Source organism: Pyxicephalus adspersus, chromosome 10 (genome assembly GCF_032062135.1).
Source record: "Pyxicephalus adspersus chromosome 10, UCB_Pads_2.0, whole genome shotgun sequence".
NCBI lineage: Eukaryota > Metazoa > Chordata > Amphibia > Anura > Pyxicephalidae > Pyxicephalus > Pyxicephalus adspersus.
In genome coordinates this window covers 59571419-59590681 of record NC_092867.1, presented here as the reverse complement: position 1 = coordinate 59590681, position 19263 = coordinate 59571419, and the positions used below count along the sequence as shown (strand labels likewise).

Here is a 19263-nt window from a genome sequence, read left to right as displayed (position 1 = left end):
TCAGATAACATGAAGCATAGGCAGTGTTCTCCCCAGCCCCTTTTAGCTGGGCGCACCACCCGGCACTTTACAGTAACCACCCGTGGCTACTGAAGAGTTGGGTCACAATACAGGGGATGCCACCCGCCTACAATTTCTTCCCACCAGGCTAAAAAAAAAATCCTGGGTTGAGCACTGATAGGACCAAAAATATTATCTGATTGGGCCGTGGTATGGTGGTTGTGGTTACCATTGTGTCTAGAATCACTCCAAGGTCAGAAAACATTCAGCCTAAATTATCCTACAACACAAATTTGCTAGCGATCTTATAAATCTGGGATTGTTTTATATATTAGCTGCATTTCTTGCACTTTATATGAAATACGTCCAATATTGTCCATATGCCAATAATCCTTCTGTGTTGATTGCTACTAATAGTGCTAGTGTTGGGTTTCTCCAAATATCTTAGACAGCTATATAGTAGGAAAAGGAGGGGGGTCTGTGTGCAGGGCCTCTGTGCTGAGCTTATCCATTAAGAAGACCCAAAGAAAGAGCCCATTCTTTAAAGATCATCCATTAAAAAGTAGATTATTGGAGATTCCCCTTGAAAATGCCATCCCTTTGCTGATAGACATTGGAATCTTCCATATTTCTGGGTCCTCAGGCATTTTTGTCATTGAATTTTTGTGTTAGAAGTTACATTTGGTGACTCCATAAATTGGTACAGGAATTCACTGATGGTGGCTAAGATATTATGGTGCCTATCACTGTGACCATGAGTGGGAGAATCAAGATGACGGCCATTGGACTATTCAGTGTTGTGTGGCTCCATATACCCTTGGAATAAGAGACACGTGGAACTGGATCTTCTGTACTTCTATATTACTGAGTGATATTTCTACTTGGAGACTCATTTTGACTCAGATCAGAGCCATTCTGCCCTTTTGGAGCTCTGAGTTCACAGGCAAAGGTGCCCGCACCCGGGATCGTCCAATCACAAGCTGCGGCACTGGCACACCTAGCTCTGTTTTCAACAGTCAAGTATTATCAGTGGAGCCTGGCTAATGTCTTTAATTCAAATGTTAACGTTGGCTGGAGCAGGTGCGCTATGAAATAGGACATTTAAACCTTTAAAAATAGAATTTTATATCTGAATTGCTGAATCTTCACTGATTCTACTAATCTGATTTTTTTCCGTTCAATATTGAAGATGCATATGAAATTATGGGGCCCTTCAATGTGACCATAAGGAGAACCAAGATGGTGGCCATGGAAATATCCTATTCAACATTTGTAATGGCTTCTTCTATCTCAGCTGCAATGTGTAGACATTTCTAGACCCAACGTGTCATCAATAAAACCTCTAAAAGAACATTCCAACCACCAATAGTGAAGAAATGGGACTCAGACCAGTACATTGTCCAGCGTTTTATGATTTAACATTAAATAAATAAAATATTGAAAAATAAATTCAACCCAACTACAAATATATATATTATATTATGGCTGGGCCAAACAAATGGGGTGTGTTGCACTATTTGCCCATGTATTGGTACACTTTGGAGCCCCCAATACATGTCTGCTAACAAAGCAAAAAATCCTACCCACTTCCTTCACCAAAGATTTGGGATTATAAATAGCGGCTCGGTATGTCTATCCCTCTGAGACCTTGGAAATCTTCAAAATTCCACTGTGATGGGGTCCATTATAAAATGGAAAGACGGACCAGATGGAAGTATAGGGAGCAGATCCTCCATGAAATAGAATAACTACTAAACAGCTCCACCTGCTGGCTGAAACCATCAACATCATCAGCTGTGAGTATTCTGATGTCTTATTAGGTTTCCTTTATGTGTAAAACTTTTCCCACATTCTGAACATGAAAAAGGACCCTCCCTGTTGTGAGTTCTCTGATGGTAAAGAAGGCTTCTTTTCTCCGGAAACAATTTCCCGCACTCTGAACATGAAAAAGGACGTTCCCCCGTGTGCCTTCTCTGGTGTGCAAGAAGCGCGCTTTTCTCAGTGAAAGATTTTCCACACTCTGAACATGAAAAAGGACGTTCGCCTGTGTGAATTCTTTGGTGAGTGAGAAGGTTGGCTTTCTGAGTGAAACTTTTCCCGCAGTATTGACAAGAAAAAGGACGCTCCCCCGTGTGACTTCTCTGGTGTCTGATAAGATGTGCCTTCTCAGAGAAACATTTCCCACACTCCGAGCATGAAAAAGGATATTCACCTGTGTGAATTCTCTGGTGTGCCATAAGTTTTCCTTTCTCAGTGAAACATTTCCCACAATCTGAACATGAGAAAGGTCGCTCACCTGTGTGAATTCTTTGGTGTGTAAAAAGGTTTCCTTTTTGAGTGAAACCTTTCCCACACTCTAAACATGAATAAGGACGCTCACCAGTGTGGCTTCTTTGGTGTGCAAGAAGTTTTCTTTTCTCAGGGAAACCTTTCCCACACTCTGAACATGAGAAAGGACATTCACCTGTATGACTCCTCTGGTGTGTAACCAGTTGGCTTTTTCGTATAAAAGCTTTATCGCACTCTGGGCATTGAAATGGGCGTTCACCCGTATGAATCCTTTGGTGTGTTTTAAGTTTTTTTTTCTCAGTGAAACCTTTCCCACAATGTGAGCATGCAAAAGGACGCTCCCCTGTGTGAATTCTCTGGTGTATAAGTAGTACACTTTTGTCAGTGAAAGACTTCCCACATTCTGTGCAGGAAAAAGGCCGCTCGCCCTTGTGACTTCTCTCATGTCTAAGGAGGTGGACTTTCTGTGTAAAACTTTTCCCGCATTCTTGACATGTGTAAGGGCGTTCACCTGTATGAATTCTCTGGTGTGTATTTAGTGCACTTTTTTCAATAAACGTTTTCCCACACACTGAACATACGTAAGGGTTTTCAACTTTGTGACTTTTCTGGTGGGTAAGAAATTCACCTTTTTCACTGAAAGATTTCCCACACTCTGAACAAGTAAAGGTCACCCTCGTGTGAGATCTGAGATGGAGAAGAAGTTCAGCATTTGTTTTAAAAGATTTTCCACATCCTAAACAGGACATTGAGCTCTCTCCGGTGTGATCATCTTTGTGGCTTATAGAAGATTCCCTGGGAGTAGATGGATCTGTTGTTCTATCTTCACTGTGAGATATTAGATGGAGATCTGGAGTAACAGAATGTGATTGGTCAGAAGATTCCTCAGGGTTTGAGGGATTCATTGATGTCTCCAATTGGTGAGGTCTGTGATATGTATTATGAGGAATCAGATTTACTCCTGGAGAAGATTGTGTGATGTCATTGTCTTCTGCATCGCCATCTGAAGTTATACCATCACCTTCCTCCAAAGTATTTCTGACATAGAGTCCATCTGTCGGAAGACAATTTTTAATTAAATGTTAAAAGTATTTACCAATCTGCACTCTGGAATCCTGGTTCTGGTGAACACGGTGACATGACGTTATATTGAGGAATGGAGATGGACCTTTCATATGGTGTACAGTATCTCCTCCTCATTTGTTGGGGACATGACGTTATATTATATTGAGGAATGGAGATGGACCTTTCATATGGTGTACAGTATCTCCTCCTCAGTTGTTGGGGACATGACGTTATATTGAGGAATGGAGATGGACCTTTCATATGGTGTACAGTAAACATCGGGTGGAGAAGTAGGTGCTTTAATGACTTCCTATTTCGGATACTAATAGTTCTCTATGGTGCCTGTAATAAGTTCTCTTTGCTGGACCAGCACTTATGTATTCCCTAAAGAATCTAATTACCGTATCCTGCCCATGTGAATTAGTACATATAACTCACAATGAAAATGATCACCCTTTCAGTAGGGCGCTCTTTTAAATCACTGTCCTTATCACTTACCTGTGCCAATATCAAGAGATGAGTTCTCCTGTTTACTTTTTAAGAGCATGCAATCTTCCTCTGTGTAATGCTGACTGGTCCTCATATACATGTCGTCTTCTTCTTCCTTAAGTTCAACTTTCATATAAATCAAGTCTTCACCCTAATAACCAAAATAATAAAAATTAACATCTGTCAGATGATGTCACAGCAGAATATCAGTTTATAATTTAGAATAATGTTTGATTCTAAGTTGTTACCTGCTGATGGATCTCCTGATTTTCCTGTGTGGAATCCCGGGAATACAGAGGACGGGGACATCTCTCTGGTGGGTTCCCATTACTGGATCCATCTGTAGGAAACACACACACTGACTGAATACATTGTCTCTATGTGTTTATCAGATGATGGGGGATCTATCCTTCGTACTGCTCTCTCCTTTACAATAAAGTCTCCTCTTACCCAGTAAAGTGAGGGTCTGGTGGTCCTCCATCATGACGTCCTTGTAGAGGTCCTTGTGTCCTTCTAAATACTCCCACTCCTCCATGGAGAAATAGACAGTGACATCCTGACACCTTATAGGAACCTGACACACACAATGATACAGTCACCATCCAGACACATCTCATAATATTCTCCCAGAATTCCCGGCACCGCTCACCTCTCCCGTCAGAAGCTCATTCATCTTCTGGGTGACTTCTAGAATCTTCTTGGCATTTTTTCCCTCTGTTTGCAGGCAGTGAAGCAGAGGTACTGTTTTAAATGGTGTCCTGTGCATACATCTGCTGGGTGTAAATGGCTCACCAGATATTTTGTTCACTACATTTATTTCCTGTGTTAAAAAGAAAATGTAACAGTTATATCTACAATCACCACCAGAATCCTCCCTTCCATCTCCTCATCATGTCTGTGAAATAAGAAAGGGTTCCCCACGGCCTTTTTTAGCCGGGTTCACCACCCTTTAGATCACAGTACAGAAGCACTAGACAGTTAGGGCATGATATTAAGATGTACTAAGACATACTAGGGGGGTGAGCATTAGAAAGTTGGGGCAGTAGAAAGCTGAGAGAATTGTAGGGGTCCGTGGATAACGACAGAGGACCTGACCACCCATAAGGTTGCCCTGACCACTCGCCCACAGCCTATTCCCACCCAACTTAAGAAATGTCTGGGGAGAACGCTGAAGAGTGATGTCATGTGACCTCCCAGAATCCTCCTCACCTCTCCGGTCAGCAGGTAAATGATCTCCATGGTGAAGTTCAGTAAACGCTCAGTCACGAGACTTTTGTCCCCTTCCATTATGGTGTCCATGGGATCTATACAGGACGCTCTTCCCTGTAGATAGGTAATAAAATGAGAATTACCTGAACTGTAAAATGATGGATAACGTCAGCACAGACACCAGACTGCTTCTTATGATCTATTACAGCTATCTTTGAGGTCCTCCTGTCCAACCGTTAGGGACAGCTAACATGCACAGCTCAACATTGGTGGTCAGGATACTCAGCAATCCCGGCTTTGTGATTAATTGGGATTGAACGAAGGCCTGCACACGAGTCATATCTTTCCGACCTAGCTAATCAAGATTGTAACTATGAAGAGAAGGATGGCAACGGTGGCACCATGCAATGGAATGAGCGTAGGAAAGTATAACCCGTTTTAGTTCCACTTTCGGTCAGGTTATGATCAGGGACCAATGGAAGCCCACGTTCCTCCACGAACGTACTGTGACGTATCACCTGTTTACGATCGAGATGTTCATTCTTACTGCTGTCCTAATTAGATGGCTCTGGGTGAACAGATGGATAACTTTCTCATACCAGCGAATACAGACGATAGGGATGGATATGACGAGGGTCAGAAGGTAAAATATTATTACTACCTCTTTTGCTGTCAGTTCCAGCAACGTCTCTTCTCTACTTCCTCCCAACTCACCTCTCACCCGGAACTTCCTTTTTATACCTGACATCACTTCCTTTCTGTGATGACAGGAGGTGAGCTCACCACCTTGTGGTGAATATACAATACTGCCGCATATACTGTCAAGATTTTGACTGTTGCCACGTGCAATGGCGACTGATTAAAGCAAACCTAAACAATGTTTTTACTTTACATAAAAGGGTAGACAACCTGTGGTGATCAAGACTGAATAGGAGTGCAGAGCCTCCCTGTATACCTACGTCACGCATCCCTGGAGGCTCTTGTCTGCTTTTCCTGCGCAGTGAGATCTTTTTTTTTCCAATTTACAGCAGGTTATGTCACCCGATCTCACAGCTGTGCTGGTGACGTACCCAGAAGAAGGAAGAAGACAGACGATGGCTGCACTCGGCACTTCCTCAATCCAGTTCCGCGCCAAACTGAAATACTTCATCATCCCGGTGCGGAACCGGATCAAGGAAAGGTCCATCGTGATCGAGGGACCTGCAGGATTAAATGTGTGATTTTATTTCCTTTATTTTTAGGTTTCCTTGCGCTTTATTAAACGTTTGGAGTCATACAGACGTTTGGAGGTGTTCATCCTAGCAAGAGCCTGGAGGATCCTAACATATTAATACCAAACCTAGTAGCTGACGGTCATAACAGATGACCATGGTTTTGGGATGCCTGATGAAACATTCTCCATCGGAACACGATGAAGACAAGTGTTAGCAGATTATTTTTGAAAGGATAATAACAATGTAATGCTTAAATGAGATTTCAACATTCAAGAAGAAGTTTCAGAGAACTGAAGACCCTGAAAATCTTGGCTAGAAGCTGAAAAGCACTGGACTCTTCTCATTACTTGAGGTCCTACAAAAAGTTGGAGGTTATTCAAGTGTACAGAAGGTGAAACCTGTCTAGGAAAGGTTTTAAGAGTTGACAATAAACCCAAGTCCTTTGTCCGACACTTGGTCCTTTCCTTTGGTAATGAATCTTCATCATAGGTTATCTTTGTGGAAGACAACTCCCCACTTCTTTGGTTTGGACTTTAAGTATCCCATTTTAAAGTATATGATAGGACAGGACCCCACCATGGAGTATTTTCAGTTCTCCTGCAGCCTAAACTGATTGCATTGGTACAAACGCAGGTACCAAAAACAAACTTCCCTACATCAATACTTTTGTAGAATAATTATGGAGACATTTAATAAAATAGATAATATATATAGAGATAAACATGGTTCCCAAAACTAGAAAAAAAGAGGTGACGCATAGAAGTATATTAATTGATTTATTTGTTAAATAAAGCTCTTCCAACAACAATCACTGAGACGGGACTAGTGACATGACATACAAGCCACTGATAAAATTATGGAGCCCCACCTTTGAGACCATTGGTAGGATGACAAAGATGGTGGCCATAAATATTCTTGTGGTGGCTCTATTTATCCTTAGACTATCAGCTGAGATTTGTGTGGAACCGGACCTTCCGGCTTATTGTGGTGGATGATTGACTATGAACTGGGAATGTTCAAACCGGCCATGGACACTTATGGAAAAGGGAATTGGAACAGAACATTGTACATTGTAGAGCTTTTATAATACCATCAGAACAAATTCAAAAAGGAATTGACCTGTGACAGACGTAAGACAAGTCACGTGACACCCAATGTATGGATGGATAACCAGGATTTACGGTGAGCAGTAACCACAACTCGCCAACCCAAAGTTTTACCTGCAAATGACCATGGGCTATGGGTTTGGTATTTGCACAGTCAACCATGTTGTCCATCCAGTAGCCAGGAAAACTCAAACCCCCCCCCCAAAAAAAAAAAAGATGTTACTGGAAAACCAATAGTCTCCATCTTTTTTAATGATGTTCCATTTTTTTGACCAGTTATGGTGACACAAATGACCACGGCAGCCTGATGAACACAATGGGCGCCCTTTGACATTAATACACAAGCTGTCTATTGACTGATGGTGGGTGGTCCATCTGATATATAGATACCCAAATAATTCACCCCTAATTTCTACACATCCGACGTCCCATGACCAGTCTGATCTTACATGATCCAGCCACGTGAAATGAATATCACAAAACGAATATCACTTGTCTGAATTTGAGTCGAACCACCGGATCAAATATTTTATTTCAAAGGGGTAGGTCTTTATGTTGGGTTGATGGGAACAACCCAAGTTGTCCAGGGACACAGCCAGAAATTGTGGCAAACAAATCTCATGCCTGGTGCCTCCAATATTTATTAGAAGCCAACAAATGCTTCAGGAAGCTAGAAACCACCTATGGATGGTTCTCCATGAAGGGTTCAAGGAGCCACCATACATTTGTCAGTATCAGGAAGCGTGTGTTCTCTGGTGTCTAATTAGATTCCCTTTATGTATAAAACATTTCCCGCACTCTGAGCAGGAAAAAGGGCCATCCCGAGAATGAATTTTCTGGTGATAAAGAAGGCTGCTCTTCTCGGAAAAACATTTGCCACACTCCGAACACGAATAAGGACGCTCACCTGTGTGCCTTTTCTGGTGTCTATTGAGGTCAGCTTTCTGAGTGAAACATTTCCCACAGTCTGGACAGGAAAATGGACGCTCACCGGTGTGAATTCTCTGGTGTGTAAGAAGTTTTCCCTTCTCTGTGAAACATTTCCCACACTCAATGCAGGAAAAAGGACGCTCACCTGTGTGAATTCTCTGATGTAACAGAAGGTGTCTTTTCAGAATGAAACATTTACCGCACTCCAAACATGAAAAAGGGCGCTCACCAGTATGACTTCTTTGGTGTTTGAGAAGGTTGCCTTTTTGTGTAAAAGATTTCCCGCAATCCGAACATGAATAAGGACGCTCACCTGTATGAATTCTCTGGTGTGTAAGTAAATACGCTTTCTCTGTAAAACATTTCCCACACTCTGAGCATGAATAGGGATACATGCCTGTGTGGACTATTTGATGTTTAAACAGTGCTCTTTTATCAGTAAAACACTTTCCACACTCTGAACATGAAAAAGGATGCTCTCCCGTGTGCCTCCTCTTATGTGTTACAAGGTTTCCTTTTACAGAAAAACTTTTCCCACACCACAAACATGAAAAAGGTCTCTCACCTGTGTGACTTCTCTGATGAGTAAGAAGCTTTCCTTTACCAGAAAAAGATTTTCCACAGTCTGAACATGAAAAAGGCCGTTCACCCGTGTGAACTCTCACATGGGTAAGAAGGTGCGCCTTTTGTGCAAAACTTTTACCGCACTCTGAGCATGAGAAAGGACGCTCACCTGTGTGAATTCTCTGATGCGTTAGAAGCACACTTTTCTCAGTGAAACATTTCCCACACTCCGAACATGAATAAGGACGCTCACCCTTGTGACTTCTCTGGTGTGCAAGAAGTTCATTTTTGTCAGTGAAAGTTCCTCCACACTCTGAACAAGTAAAGGTCACCCTGGTGTGAGATCTGAGATGTAGAAGAAGTTCAGATTTCAATATAAAAGATTTCCCGCACCCCAAACATGACAACGAACTCTGTCCTATGTGAGCTTCTTCATGTTTTATGGAAGATATCTTGGGATTGGATGGATCTACTGATCTTTTCACGCTATAAGATCTTAAATGGATATCTGGATTAACATTATGTGATTGGTCCGAAGATTCCTCAGAATCTTTCTTAATAGAATTACGGTTATCTGGAAAGCAATTTTAGACAAAAATTAGTTGAATTAGAAAGTATACAATGAGATCATCTAAAAGGTAAAATAAGCAGCAGTGGAGGGCCTGAGTGATTTCCAAGAGTCCAGATTTACCCTTGACGGCAAAGCTGTGCTCCTGCCTGGTAATTCACAAGAGAAGAATGACTTGTAGACAACCCCAACCTAAAGGACCGTACCAGTACAAACAACCAAAATAGTGGGGGTGGGATCTCTCTGCTAATTGCAGTACCTCCTCCTCATTTGTTGGGGACATGACGTTATATTGAGGAATGGAGATGGACCTTTCATATGGTGTACAGTATCTCCTCCTCATTTGTTATATTGAGGAATGGAGATGGACCTTTCATATGGTGTACAGTATCTCCTCCTCATTTGTTGGGGACATGATGTTATATTGAGCAATGGAGATGGACCTTTCATATGGTGTACAGTATCTCCTCCTCATTTGTTGGGGACATGACATTATCTTGAGGAATGGACCTTTCATACAGTGTATGGTATCTCCTACTCATTTGTTAGGCATATTAACACTTTGTTTTATAACATATGCGCTTACTTACCTGTGATGATATCTATAGAAGATTCTTCCTGTTCACTTTTCATATTCATCTCAACTTGTTCCATAAACTGCTTAACAGCACTCTCATATGTCTCTTTTTCCTCTGTTTTTACCTCAGCTTTCATACAAATCAAGTCTTCTTCCTAATTCCAAAAATTATATTAAAAAAAAAACAGTAAACTGAAAGTGTAAGAATTGAAATTCTGGATGTCCAGTTCCATGTAACTGATCCTAGCAACAGAGGACCGGGGCATTTCTCTGGTGGGTTTATGTGGCCCTCACCTCCACCTACCTGATGATGGTGAGGGATCTCCTGATCTTTCTGTGTGGAATACAGAGGACGGGGACATCTCTCTGGTGGGTTCCCGTTACTGGATCCATCTGTAGAAAACACACACACTGACTGAATACATTATCTCTATGTGTTTATCAGATGATGGGGGATCTAGGTGGACCCTCCGTACTGCTCTCTCCTTTACAATAAAGTCTCCTCTTACCCGGTGATGTGAGGGTCTGGTGGTCCTCCATCATGACGTCCTTGTAGAGGTCCTTGTGTCCTTCTAAATACTCCCACTCCTCCATGGAGAAATAGACAGTGACATCCTGATACCTTATAGGAACCTGACACACACAATGATACAGTCACCATCCAGACACATCCCATAATAATCTCCCAGAATTCCCGGCACCACTCACCTCTCCCGTCAGCAGCTCAATGATCTTGGTGGTGAGTTCTAGAACTTTTTTTTTATCATGTTTTGGAAGTGTCACAATAGGAGGTGGGGATTTGGTAATGGGGCTCAATTCTTTTTGACTTCTCCTTTCCATACAATGATCAACAGATGTCTTCATAACTATGGCACACTCCTGGGTGATACAGCGATAAATGTAAAAATATTATCAGCATCCCCCTCACTATCAAATCTGTTTTTTCAGTAATAGAGAGAGACGGTATGTGCCCCTCAGAATTTTACTTACCTCTTCAGTCAGTATAGAGATGATCTTCAGCATGAGATCCAGTATTATCTCAAAGCAGAGGGTTTGTTTTCTTAACTTAAAGCAACTGAAAATCTGCTGATTCTCCATTATGAAGTCCTTGTAGAGGTCCTTGTGTCCTTCTAAATACTCCCACTCCTCCATGGAGAAATAGACAGTGACATCCTGACACCTTATAGGAACCTGACACACACAATGATACAGTCACCATCCAGACACATCCCATAATAATCTCCCAGAATTCCCGGCACCGCTCACCTCTCCCGTCAGCAGCTCCATGATCTTCTGGGTGACTTCTAGAATCTTCGTTGCATTGTTTCTCTTGGATATTAAAAATATAGGTAAAGGAACAGTGATGTGTCCAAGGGTCAGTCTGTCATGTTCTGACACATTTTTGCAGGCAGCCAGAGACTCCCCAGATGTCCTCTTCACTACTGTGTAACCCTATTGAGAGACATCATGAATGGTTCAGGCTGTAACAGTTCCAGGAAAATCCCCATATCACAAAATCATTCATTAATGGCTGTGTAATATCATCAGCATACCCCATTCTTTATCCCCCCCACTTCCTATTAGGCCAGATCTGTGTTGTGCAAATATGGAAAACCTTAATTTTCCTTCAAAAGACCCTTCAAGAATCCTCCTCACCTTTCCCGCCAGCAAGTAGATGATCTCCAGGGTTTTATCCAATATCCTCTTGGTTCTTTGACACCAATCTTCATCCATCTTTAGGTGTGGTTGACTGGTCCACACAAGACTCTCTGCTGATGGATGATAGATACAATGAGAATTATCTAGACTGTACTGGTATGAATAATGTCTTCACCAGGTTCCTCCAAAGTTCTCACACCCCAGGTTGCTACCAATAGTATTTAACAAGCCCTATTTATCAGGTTTGCAATGTTTTAGGGCAGTGCGGCCTTATTCTATCCTGCTGCCATTTGGCCATTGTTGAGAAGAAGCCCTCACCCTTTTGATGGAGCCCCAAAGGTTCTAGTGTGACATACCTATGCGTATGTCCTTACTTTACCCTTTGTACCATGGCTTATGTTTCGTGTATCACAGTCAGTTGATAAACCCTGCATCTTGCCCAACTCAAGGACAAGTAATTTCAGGTCCTCTAAACTTTTTTCAATAGTTCTGTAGACTATTTATATAGGCTTGGTCCATTGTGTGGAAACTGGGGAATTTGGGGAAAATCAAACCCAGCAGAAATTCTCGAGCATGATCGAGACTCTCCGAAACTGGTGGTTTGGTGTGCAATTTCTAGCACTGATTGGACCATTTTTCTTCCGTGATGCATCCAGTAACACGACCGCCGTTACAGGGGAAAATTACCTAGGAATACTGCAGGAGTTTGCTGTGTCACAACTTCAGGCAAAGAGTGACCTTGCTAATATGTTTTTTCAGACTAAGCCTCTGTCCACATTGCCAGGTTAGTCAGTGATTTACTGAACATTAAGTTTCCTGACCGATGGATCGGTCGAAGGGGTCCCCTCGAATGGGCTCCGCTCTCCCCTGTCCTTACACCTTGTGGGGCTATATCAAAAGCAAGATGTATGCCAGTAAGCTCCAAAACCTGTCACAGCTTGAGTAAAGAATTTGCACTGCCTGCAGTGAGGTCGGGGAAAAGATCCCGTCGGAGAGGCTTGCATATGAAGTTAGCTGAAAGTTGTCGAAAATGGAGGTGCTTATGTGGAGGTATACAATTAGTCTTCAAGACGTTTGAACACGATGACAAGCATAGCAAGTAACGACTCCATTGTTGAAGCTAAAAATATGAATAAACTCCCAATTTTTAGCTATCCATGTAAGTATATTCTGGAATGTTATGTTCATATTTCTGTTACTATTTATCACCTAAAGGCAATAAACCTTTGCATTCAGCTTTCTACTGGTATCAGTGACACTGCTCTCTCTTGGTTTGCTTCCTATCTGTCTGATCGCTCCTTTCAAGTTTCTTTCAATGGTAACTCCTCCTCACCCACTCTCCTCCATGTTGGTGTTCCCCAAGGGTCAGTCCTTGGACTGGTTCTCTTTTCTCTGTGCACCTCCTCTCTCGGTGGTCTCATATCCTCCTTTGGCTTACAGTACCATCTGTATGCTGATGACACTCAGATCTATCTGTCCACCCCTGACCTGTCTTCCTCAGTCCTGGATAAGGTCTCATGCTGCCTGTCAGCCATCTCATCATGGATGTCTGACCGATTCCTGAAACTCAACCTGGATAAAACAGAACTCATCATCATCCCCCCTCAAATTCCAAATCTCCCCCTGACATATATCTAACTGTTATAACACTGTTATTCGGCCCTCCCCTCAGGCACGTTGTCTTGGTGTCTCCTTTGATTCTGCCCTCTCATTTACCCTCCATATTCAGAACATTTCCAGGTCCTGTCACTTTCATCTACGCAACATAATCCACCATAATCATCTAGGCTCCAAAATCCATCCCTACCTGTCCCGAGACCACCAAACTCCTTGTACATGCTCTCATCATCTCTCGTCTGGACTACTGTAACATCCTCCTCTCTGTTATTCCACTAACCCGACTCTCTCCTCTACAATCTATTATGAATGCTGCAGCCGGACTCATCCATCCTTCCCTCCGCTCCTCTTCCGCTGCATCTCTTTGTAGTTCTCTCCATTGGCTTCCATTTCACCTGAGAATCAAATTTAAGCTCCTGTGCTTTGCCTTCAAATCCCTCCACAATTCTTGTCCCACTTACATTTCTGACCTGGTTAAAAAATACTCCCCCTGCCGCTCTCTCCGCTCCTCCAATGACCTTCTAATGACTTCCTCACTCATACCCTCATCACACGCATGGCTCCAAGACTTCTCTAGAGCTGCTCCAACCCTCTGGAATGGTCTTCCTCGTCCTATTCGGCTTGCTCCTACTTTCTGCTCATTTAAAAGAGCCCTCAAAACTTTTTTTTCAAACTTGCCTACCCATCTTCTTCTGTCTTTTGAAACCCTCACTACTTCCCACCACTACATATCTCCCATCCTATTGTGTGTTACTTCCCCAACCTCCTAGATTGTAAGCTCTTCGGGGCAGGGTCCTCTCCTCCTGTATCACTGTCTGTAGCTGTCTGTCATTTGACACATATTATATTAACCCCTATATAATATGTTGGCGCTATATAAATCCTGTTCAATAATAATAATTATTGTTAAAAAGAAACATATATAAATTCACACAAAATATTGAACAATATGAAGCAAGTTATACATCATTCCTCTGCTCTTAACATGACTCTATCTAATGCATGGGGTTTAGCATAAAGGGGCCAAACCAATTTCTCCCGACACATTCTGCAGACTTTTTCTGCTTCCTCAGGAGAATTAGAAGAACAGCAAAAGTACTGATATCTATAAAGAAAAATAGTATACAAATACAAATGTATCCAAGGTAAGTAGATAGTATAGGTGCTACCAAAAATCATTCAAAATATATACATTAATGAAACTTCAAAAAACATGGCTTACGGATCCTTGGCTCAAGAAGAGACCATAAAAGATCAGTTATTATTTTTCATATTGTGCTGTAATCATCTCCAAAATAACATTATTGACCTTTTTTCACTTTGGAATATATACATATGATGTTTTGTCAATAAATATTACATCAAAAATGGATATAGAAATCCATGTCAAATTGGTCATTTTTGTTTAAATTACGTATCATTCATTTAAAGCAATTCTACACTATATTATGGGTAAAATCCCCCATTAATGTTAGCTAAACTGACCAATTGTATAAAAAACATTGCCACAATGTGTTCCTATGACTACAGCTAGCCTAAATGAGCCAATAGAAAGCTCTACACCAGACATGTCCAAAGGCCGGCCCGCGGGCCACCTGCGGCCCGTGTTCAGGTTTTCACCGGCCCGCAGCCTCGGTCATCAAATCAATATGCGGCCACGCCCACTGTGATTCAAAGATAGTGCTTTGCATGGAGTCCGGTGTCAGTGCAGGCTCTGTGCAAAGCACAAGCCGCATGATAGTGATTTTTTATATGGTCCACGTCTTTAGGAGGATATTTGTTTCTATGGTTAAAAACATATATATATATATATATATATATAATTTTAAAATTGCATACCAGACCCCGTAAAAAAAAAGTCAGGGTAGAAAAAGAAAACCCATGCATCCATTTTGACAAATTTTTGAGTGATTTTGGTAAAAACTTGTTTGTGTTCTGTGTGAAGAAATAAACTCCTATAGAGTTACATGTAGTGATTTATACGAATAAACGTATCCAATGAAAATTGCACACGAGTATTGGTATAGTTGGGGAGCATGATGTATTTGCACTAAGAGCATGTGTCACATGAAACTGTACTATACCTTGTATTTGAAGCCAGTGTCACAGATCACCAGCACAGCTGATCTAGTACTTGTTGTTCACCAGACATATGTCAGATCAGCAGCAGTTTTTCTCCTTACCTCGCTTCAGGCCGCTCTGTCCAGGCCTTGGAGTTAGAGGCGTCGCCAGGTGTCCAGCGGATTTACCTGCACCTGCTCATCCAGTCCCCCGCCCAGCTGGCCTGTTAACCTCACTATATAAGATGGGTTCAGACAGACACACCTTGCCTTTGCAATAGGTGTGTTACCTGAGTCTCCAGCTTGTGTCTGGTTCTAAGTGCTGATTCGATTTGGTACTACGCTTCGGTTCCATCTGCAGTCAGTTGATGTCTGCACAGGTGTGTCTGAGGGCCACAACCTGGCCGCCGTCCGCGGCAAAGTCCAGCACTTCTTGCGGGGTGCCCTGGTGAACGCCGGGTGGTTCCTTAGACTCTGCGCCTCAGCTTATACCTCCGCCGAACGTGCAGAGAGGGTCCAATTCCCCGTACTCGTGGCAAATCTGTGACAGTATTTGTTGTGAGAAATAAGTCCGTATGATGCTTATAGTTGGGGCCTTTCTATAGACGAACTGAGGTCCGTGTATATGTATGTGTATATATATTTAAGTGTCTGGGAAAAAATATGGAGGAGGAGGACACAGATAAAGATGAAAATCTTAGATTGTAAGCTCTTCGGGGCAGGGTCCTCTCCCATTTCTGTGTCACTGTCTGTTATTTGCAACCCCTATGTATTGTACATTGCTGTGTAATACGTTGGTGCTATATAAATACTGTTTAATAATAGTAATAATATTAATACCTTTCCTGCTGGCAGTTCCAGCAATGTCTCGTTTCTACTTCCTCCGAACTCCCCTCTCACCCAGGACTTCCTGTTTATATGTGACATCACTTCCTGTCCTCGAGTTCCTCACAAAATGAACAAAGTCTGTGCATGGTGTACAGTGTGGAAATGGTCATTTATGTTATAACAGATGCCTTGAGGTATATTTTTTCTTTAAAGCATACCTACACTCAGAATTTTCACTTTACATAGAAGGGTACAGTAAAGTACTTCAGTTTTTTTTCTTTTAGGTGCAGCATTGCCCCTTAATTCGCGGCCGGCCTAGGTGCTCCGTCTTTCACACATGCGCAGAATGAACCTTTTTGCTGAATTAAAAAAAAATTGCTGATCTCACGCATGTATAAATTTTTTTTTCATCCTACGTCACCCCATCTCATGCCTGGGTCGGGTGATGTAGTAAGAAGAACCCAGAAGAGAAGACAAAGATGGCGGCACCCTGAGCACTGGCTCTGGGAAGGATGTCGGGACTCTTTAAGTTGCAGACTTAGAGCTGAACTAAGCTAAAAATAACAGACATTACGATACTACGGTTGGAAGCAAGATAAATCTTTTTATTAAATGCATTCACTCCACCGGGTTATGATATCATTTAATCCCCATGGCAGTCTAATTCTGTCCGTATTTTTACGCAAAAAGTGCGCCATTGTTTCGCATGGAAATTTATTTTACATTGTAGGCCTATAATTCGTAGGCATAATCCACTGAAATATGTCCAATATTAAATAAATTTAAAAATAAACCTAATTAAAAAAAACATGGGAAAACAAGGATGCATAAAAAGTACTTAAAAGTGTAATATAACTGTACGGTAGCATGTATAATATATATATTATAAAAAGATTTCTTTGGTTTGGATTTAATACAGCTATTGAATCCAATACAAAAGATTTTGAATTTCCCGCCGCGCCACCCGCACACACCGACGCACGCACTAACGTCACCAGGAAACCCCGGGGAACATCACTGCATTAGCCGGCTGAAGATCGGAGGAAGAGGATGCGGCCCAAAGAGGAGATCCAACGGGTAGGACGCCGGGGGACGCGGTGGGACAAGATAAGTGTTCTTTTTTTTATGTTTTTAGCTACCCCAAGTGTTTTTTTTTCCCCCAAGCCTTATCTATTGTTATTTATTTATTTCTCATATTTTCTTTAACACCTATAGTATATTAGGAAATTAGTTTATGTATCATTTTGACAGTGACATCTCAAGCCTCCCTCTCCAACGTTTGGGCTTCTCCAATTGTGGATGCCCAGGATTTGCCAGTCCTGGAGCGTAAGCCCAAGACATTTGGCACAAGAAGGCCCAACTACATTACAAGTACTAATGTCAAATGGCAGTTTATACTACTATATCAAGGGTGGAAATGAATTCTAGCCGCCTCAGAAGACCCCACCACGCATGTGCGTGATTTGAAAGAGACCAAACTTTATTAACTAGGACACTATCAAGTATGGGCGGAAGACATACTAATTGATAGCTTTGTACTTAAAGCTTTATTAACAATACACAGTCAAAATATTATCATATATACTGATTGAATTATGTACTGTCATAACCTCCAAGGTCTCCCAATCCCCTGAGGAAGCCCAGTAGGGCGAATCGTGTCGGGAATTGACTTTTGCTGATATCAACACGCGTTGTTATTCACTATCCAACTTTAGCATTGTAGAACTGTGTTAGCAAAAGGTCCAGTGCAGTAGAACTCTGTCTAGGTTTAGTATTATGATTACCATTAAATAAAGTTTATTTTTAATCAAGCCCGTTTTGCCTATAAAAGCCTTTTCTTTTTACTACACTAGACACCATGGAAGCCAGAACAAACTTGAGGGAGTGCCCAATGTTCAGCATTCCATCTCTCCACTGGGGCCCTGGGGAAAGTGGAGACATGACCCTTTGCCAAGTTTGCCTCATTTAAAACTCACCTTGCTTCTATTAAACTTTTTGCACCCCATTTACTGGTAAATTGATGTCCTTTCAGCTGAAGGAGATGAGTGTATTACATTTGTTTATCACCTAGCTTGCTTGTGGCCCTAATAAACAATTTATTGAGAAATGGAGCTGGACCATTTATGCACACTTAATACCTTAAAGAGGAAGTAAACCCAAAAAGGATGGGTCCCACGGGGTCCCGGCATCCATCTTCGGGCCGGCGCCCTAGGCGCCGCCATCTTCTCTCTGTTCTATTGGGGTTCTGCTTCCTACGACATCGGACACAGGCACGAGATTGGGTGACGTAGATGGGAAAAAAACTTGCCAGTCCCACTGTGCAGGGGATCGAGAATTTAGGGGGCAGTGTTGCACTTTACCCTTTTATGTAAAGTGAAAACTCTTGAGTTTAGGTACACTTTAATATGTCCCTAGATCCACCAAGATAACCAGGCCTAACCTGAAGCCTTGTGACCTCTTCCAGAGTCCTGGTTCCTTAACTTCTTGGTGCCTGTGGACTGGGTAGGTGGAGAATTGGTCAACCATAATCCCAATGGTCTGCAGTCTTCTTCTCACACTGGTTCCTAGTCTTCAATAATAAGAACCTTCACCTTGGGTAACAAGCATAGTGGGTTGCCAGTATAACTGAATCTCACAAAGATACATAACAGCCATGGTAGTAGGGGTGGGAGAACCTTTATCTAGCAGGTCCATTAAAAGGGATAGGAGGATCTGTATGTACCAGCCATGCTAGTAGGGATGGGAGCATCTATATCTATCGGCCCCGGTAGTAGGGATGGGCGAAGGGGACCTGAATCTACCAGTCCCAGTATTAAGAGGTGGGAGAATCCAAATCTAACAGCTCCAGTCGAAGGAGGAACTTTATGTACCAGTTGGACTAGTAAGGATGGGGGGATCTGTAACTACCAGCCACGGTAGTAGGGGGTGAGGGCATCTGTATCTGCCCGTTATATTAATAGGGGTGTTATGAGTGGGGTCCCTAATTATGAAGTTATTCTCACATACCGAGTTTCCCCGATTTTAGGACATCCCCATTAAGTAAGCCACCCCCGATTTTTAAAAAAATAATTAAAATAAGACACTCACC

At 42.2% G+C, this 19263-nt stretch overlaps 1 protein-coding gene and 1 long non-coding RNA gene across 2 annotated transcripts in view; one reads left to right on the top strand and one right to left on the bottom strand.

The window, feature by feature from the left end:
• Positions 1 to 1394: 1394 nt before the first annotated feature.
• Positions 1395 to 19263, bottom strand: part of LOC140338909 (uncharacterized) — a 77238-nt gene continuing 59369 nt past the window's right edge. The window contains exons 6-19 of the mRNA XM_072423226.1: positions 11002 to 11202; positions 10720 to 10890; positions 10521 to 10644; positions 10316 to 10404; positions 10025 to 10166; positions 8116 to 9440; positions 7411 to 7486; positions 5714 to 5907; positions 5053 to 5166; positions 4493 to 4663; positions 4294 to 4417; positions 4092 to 4183; positions 3853 to 3994; positions 1395 to 3343 (exon numbers count right to left, since the gene is read on the bottom strand). Coding sequence (XP_072279327.1) covers positions 1791 to 3343; positions 3853 to 3994; positions 4092 to 4183; positions 4294 to 4417; positions 4493 to 4663; positions 5053 to 5166; positions 5714 to 5907; positions 7411 to 7486; positions 8116 to 9440; positions 10025 to 10166; positions 10316 to 10404; positions 10521 to 10644; positions 10720 to 10890; positions 11002 to 11202 — 4518 coding nt within the window. The 3' untranslated portion in view covers positions 1395 to 1790. The remainder of the gene's footprint in view (positions 3344 to 3852; positions 3995 to 4091; positions 4184 to 4293; positions 4418 to 4492; positions 4664 to 5052; positions 5167 to 5713; positions 5908 to 7410; positions 7487 to 8115; positions 9441 to 10024; positions 10167 to 10315; positions 10405 to 10520; positions 10645 to 10719; positions 10891 to 11001; positions 11203 to 19263) is intronic.
• Positions 16207 to 16801, top strand: LOC140339175 (uncharacterized). Its single transcript, XR_011922396.1, has 2 exons — positions 16207 to 16369; positions 16460 to 16801. It is a non-coding gene; the product is annotated as an uncharacterized lncRNA (long non-coding RNA).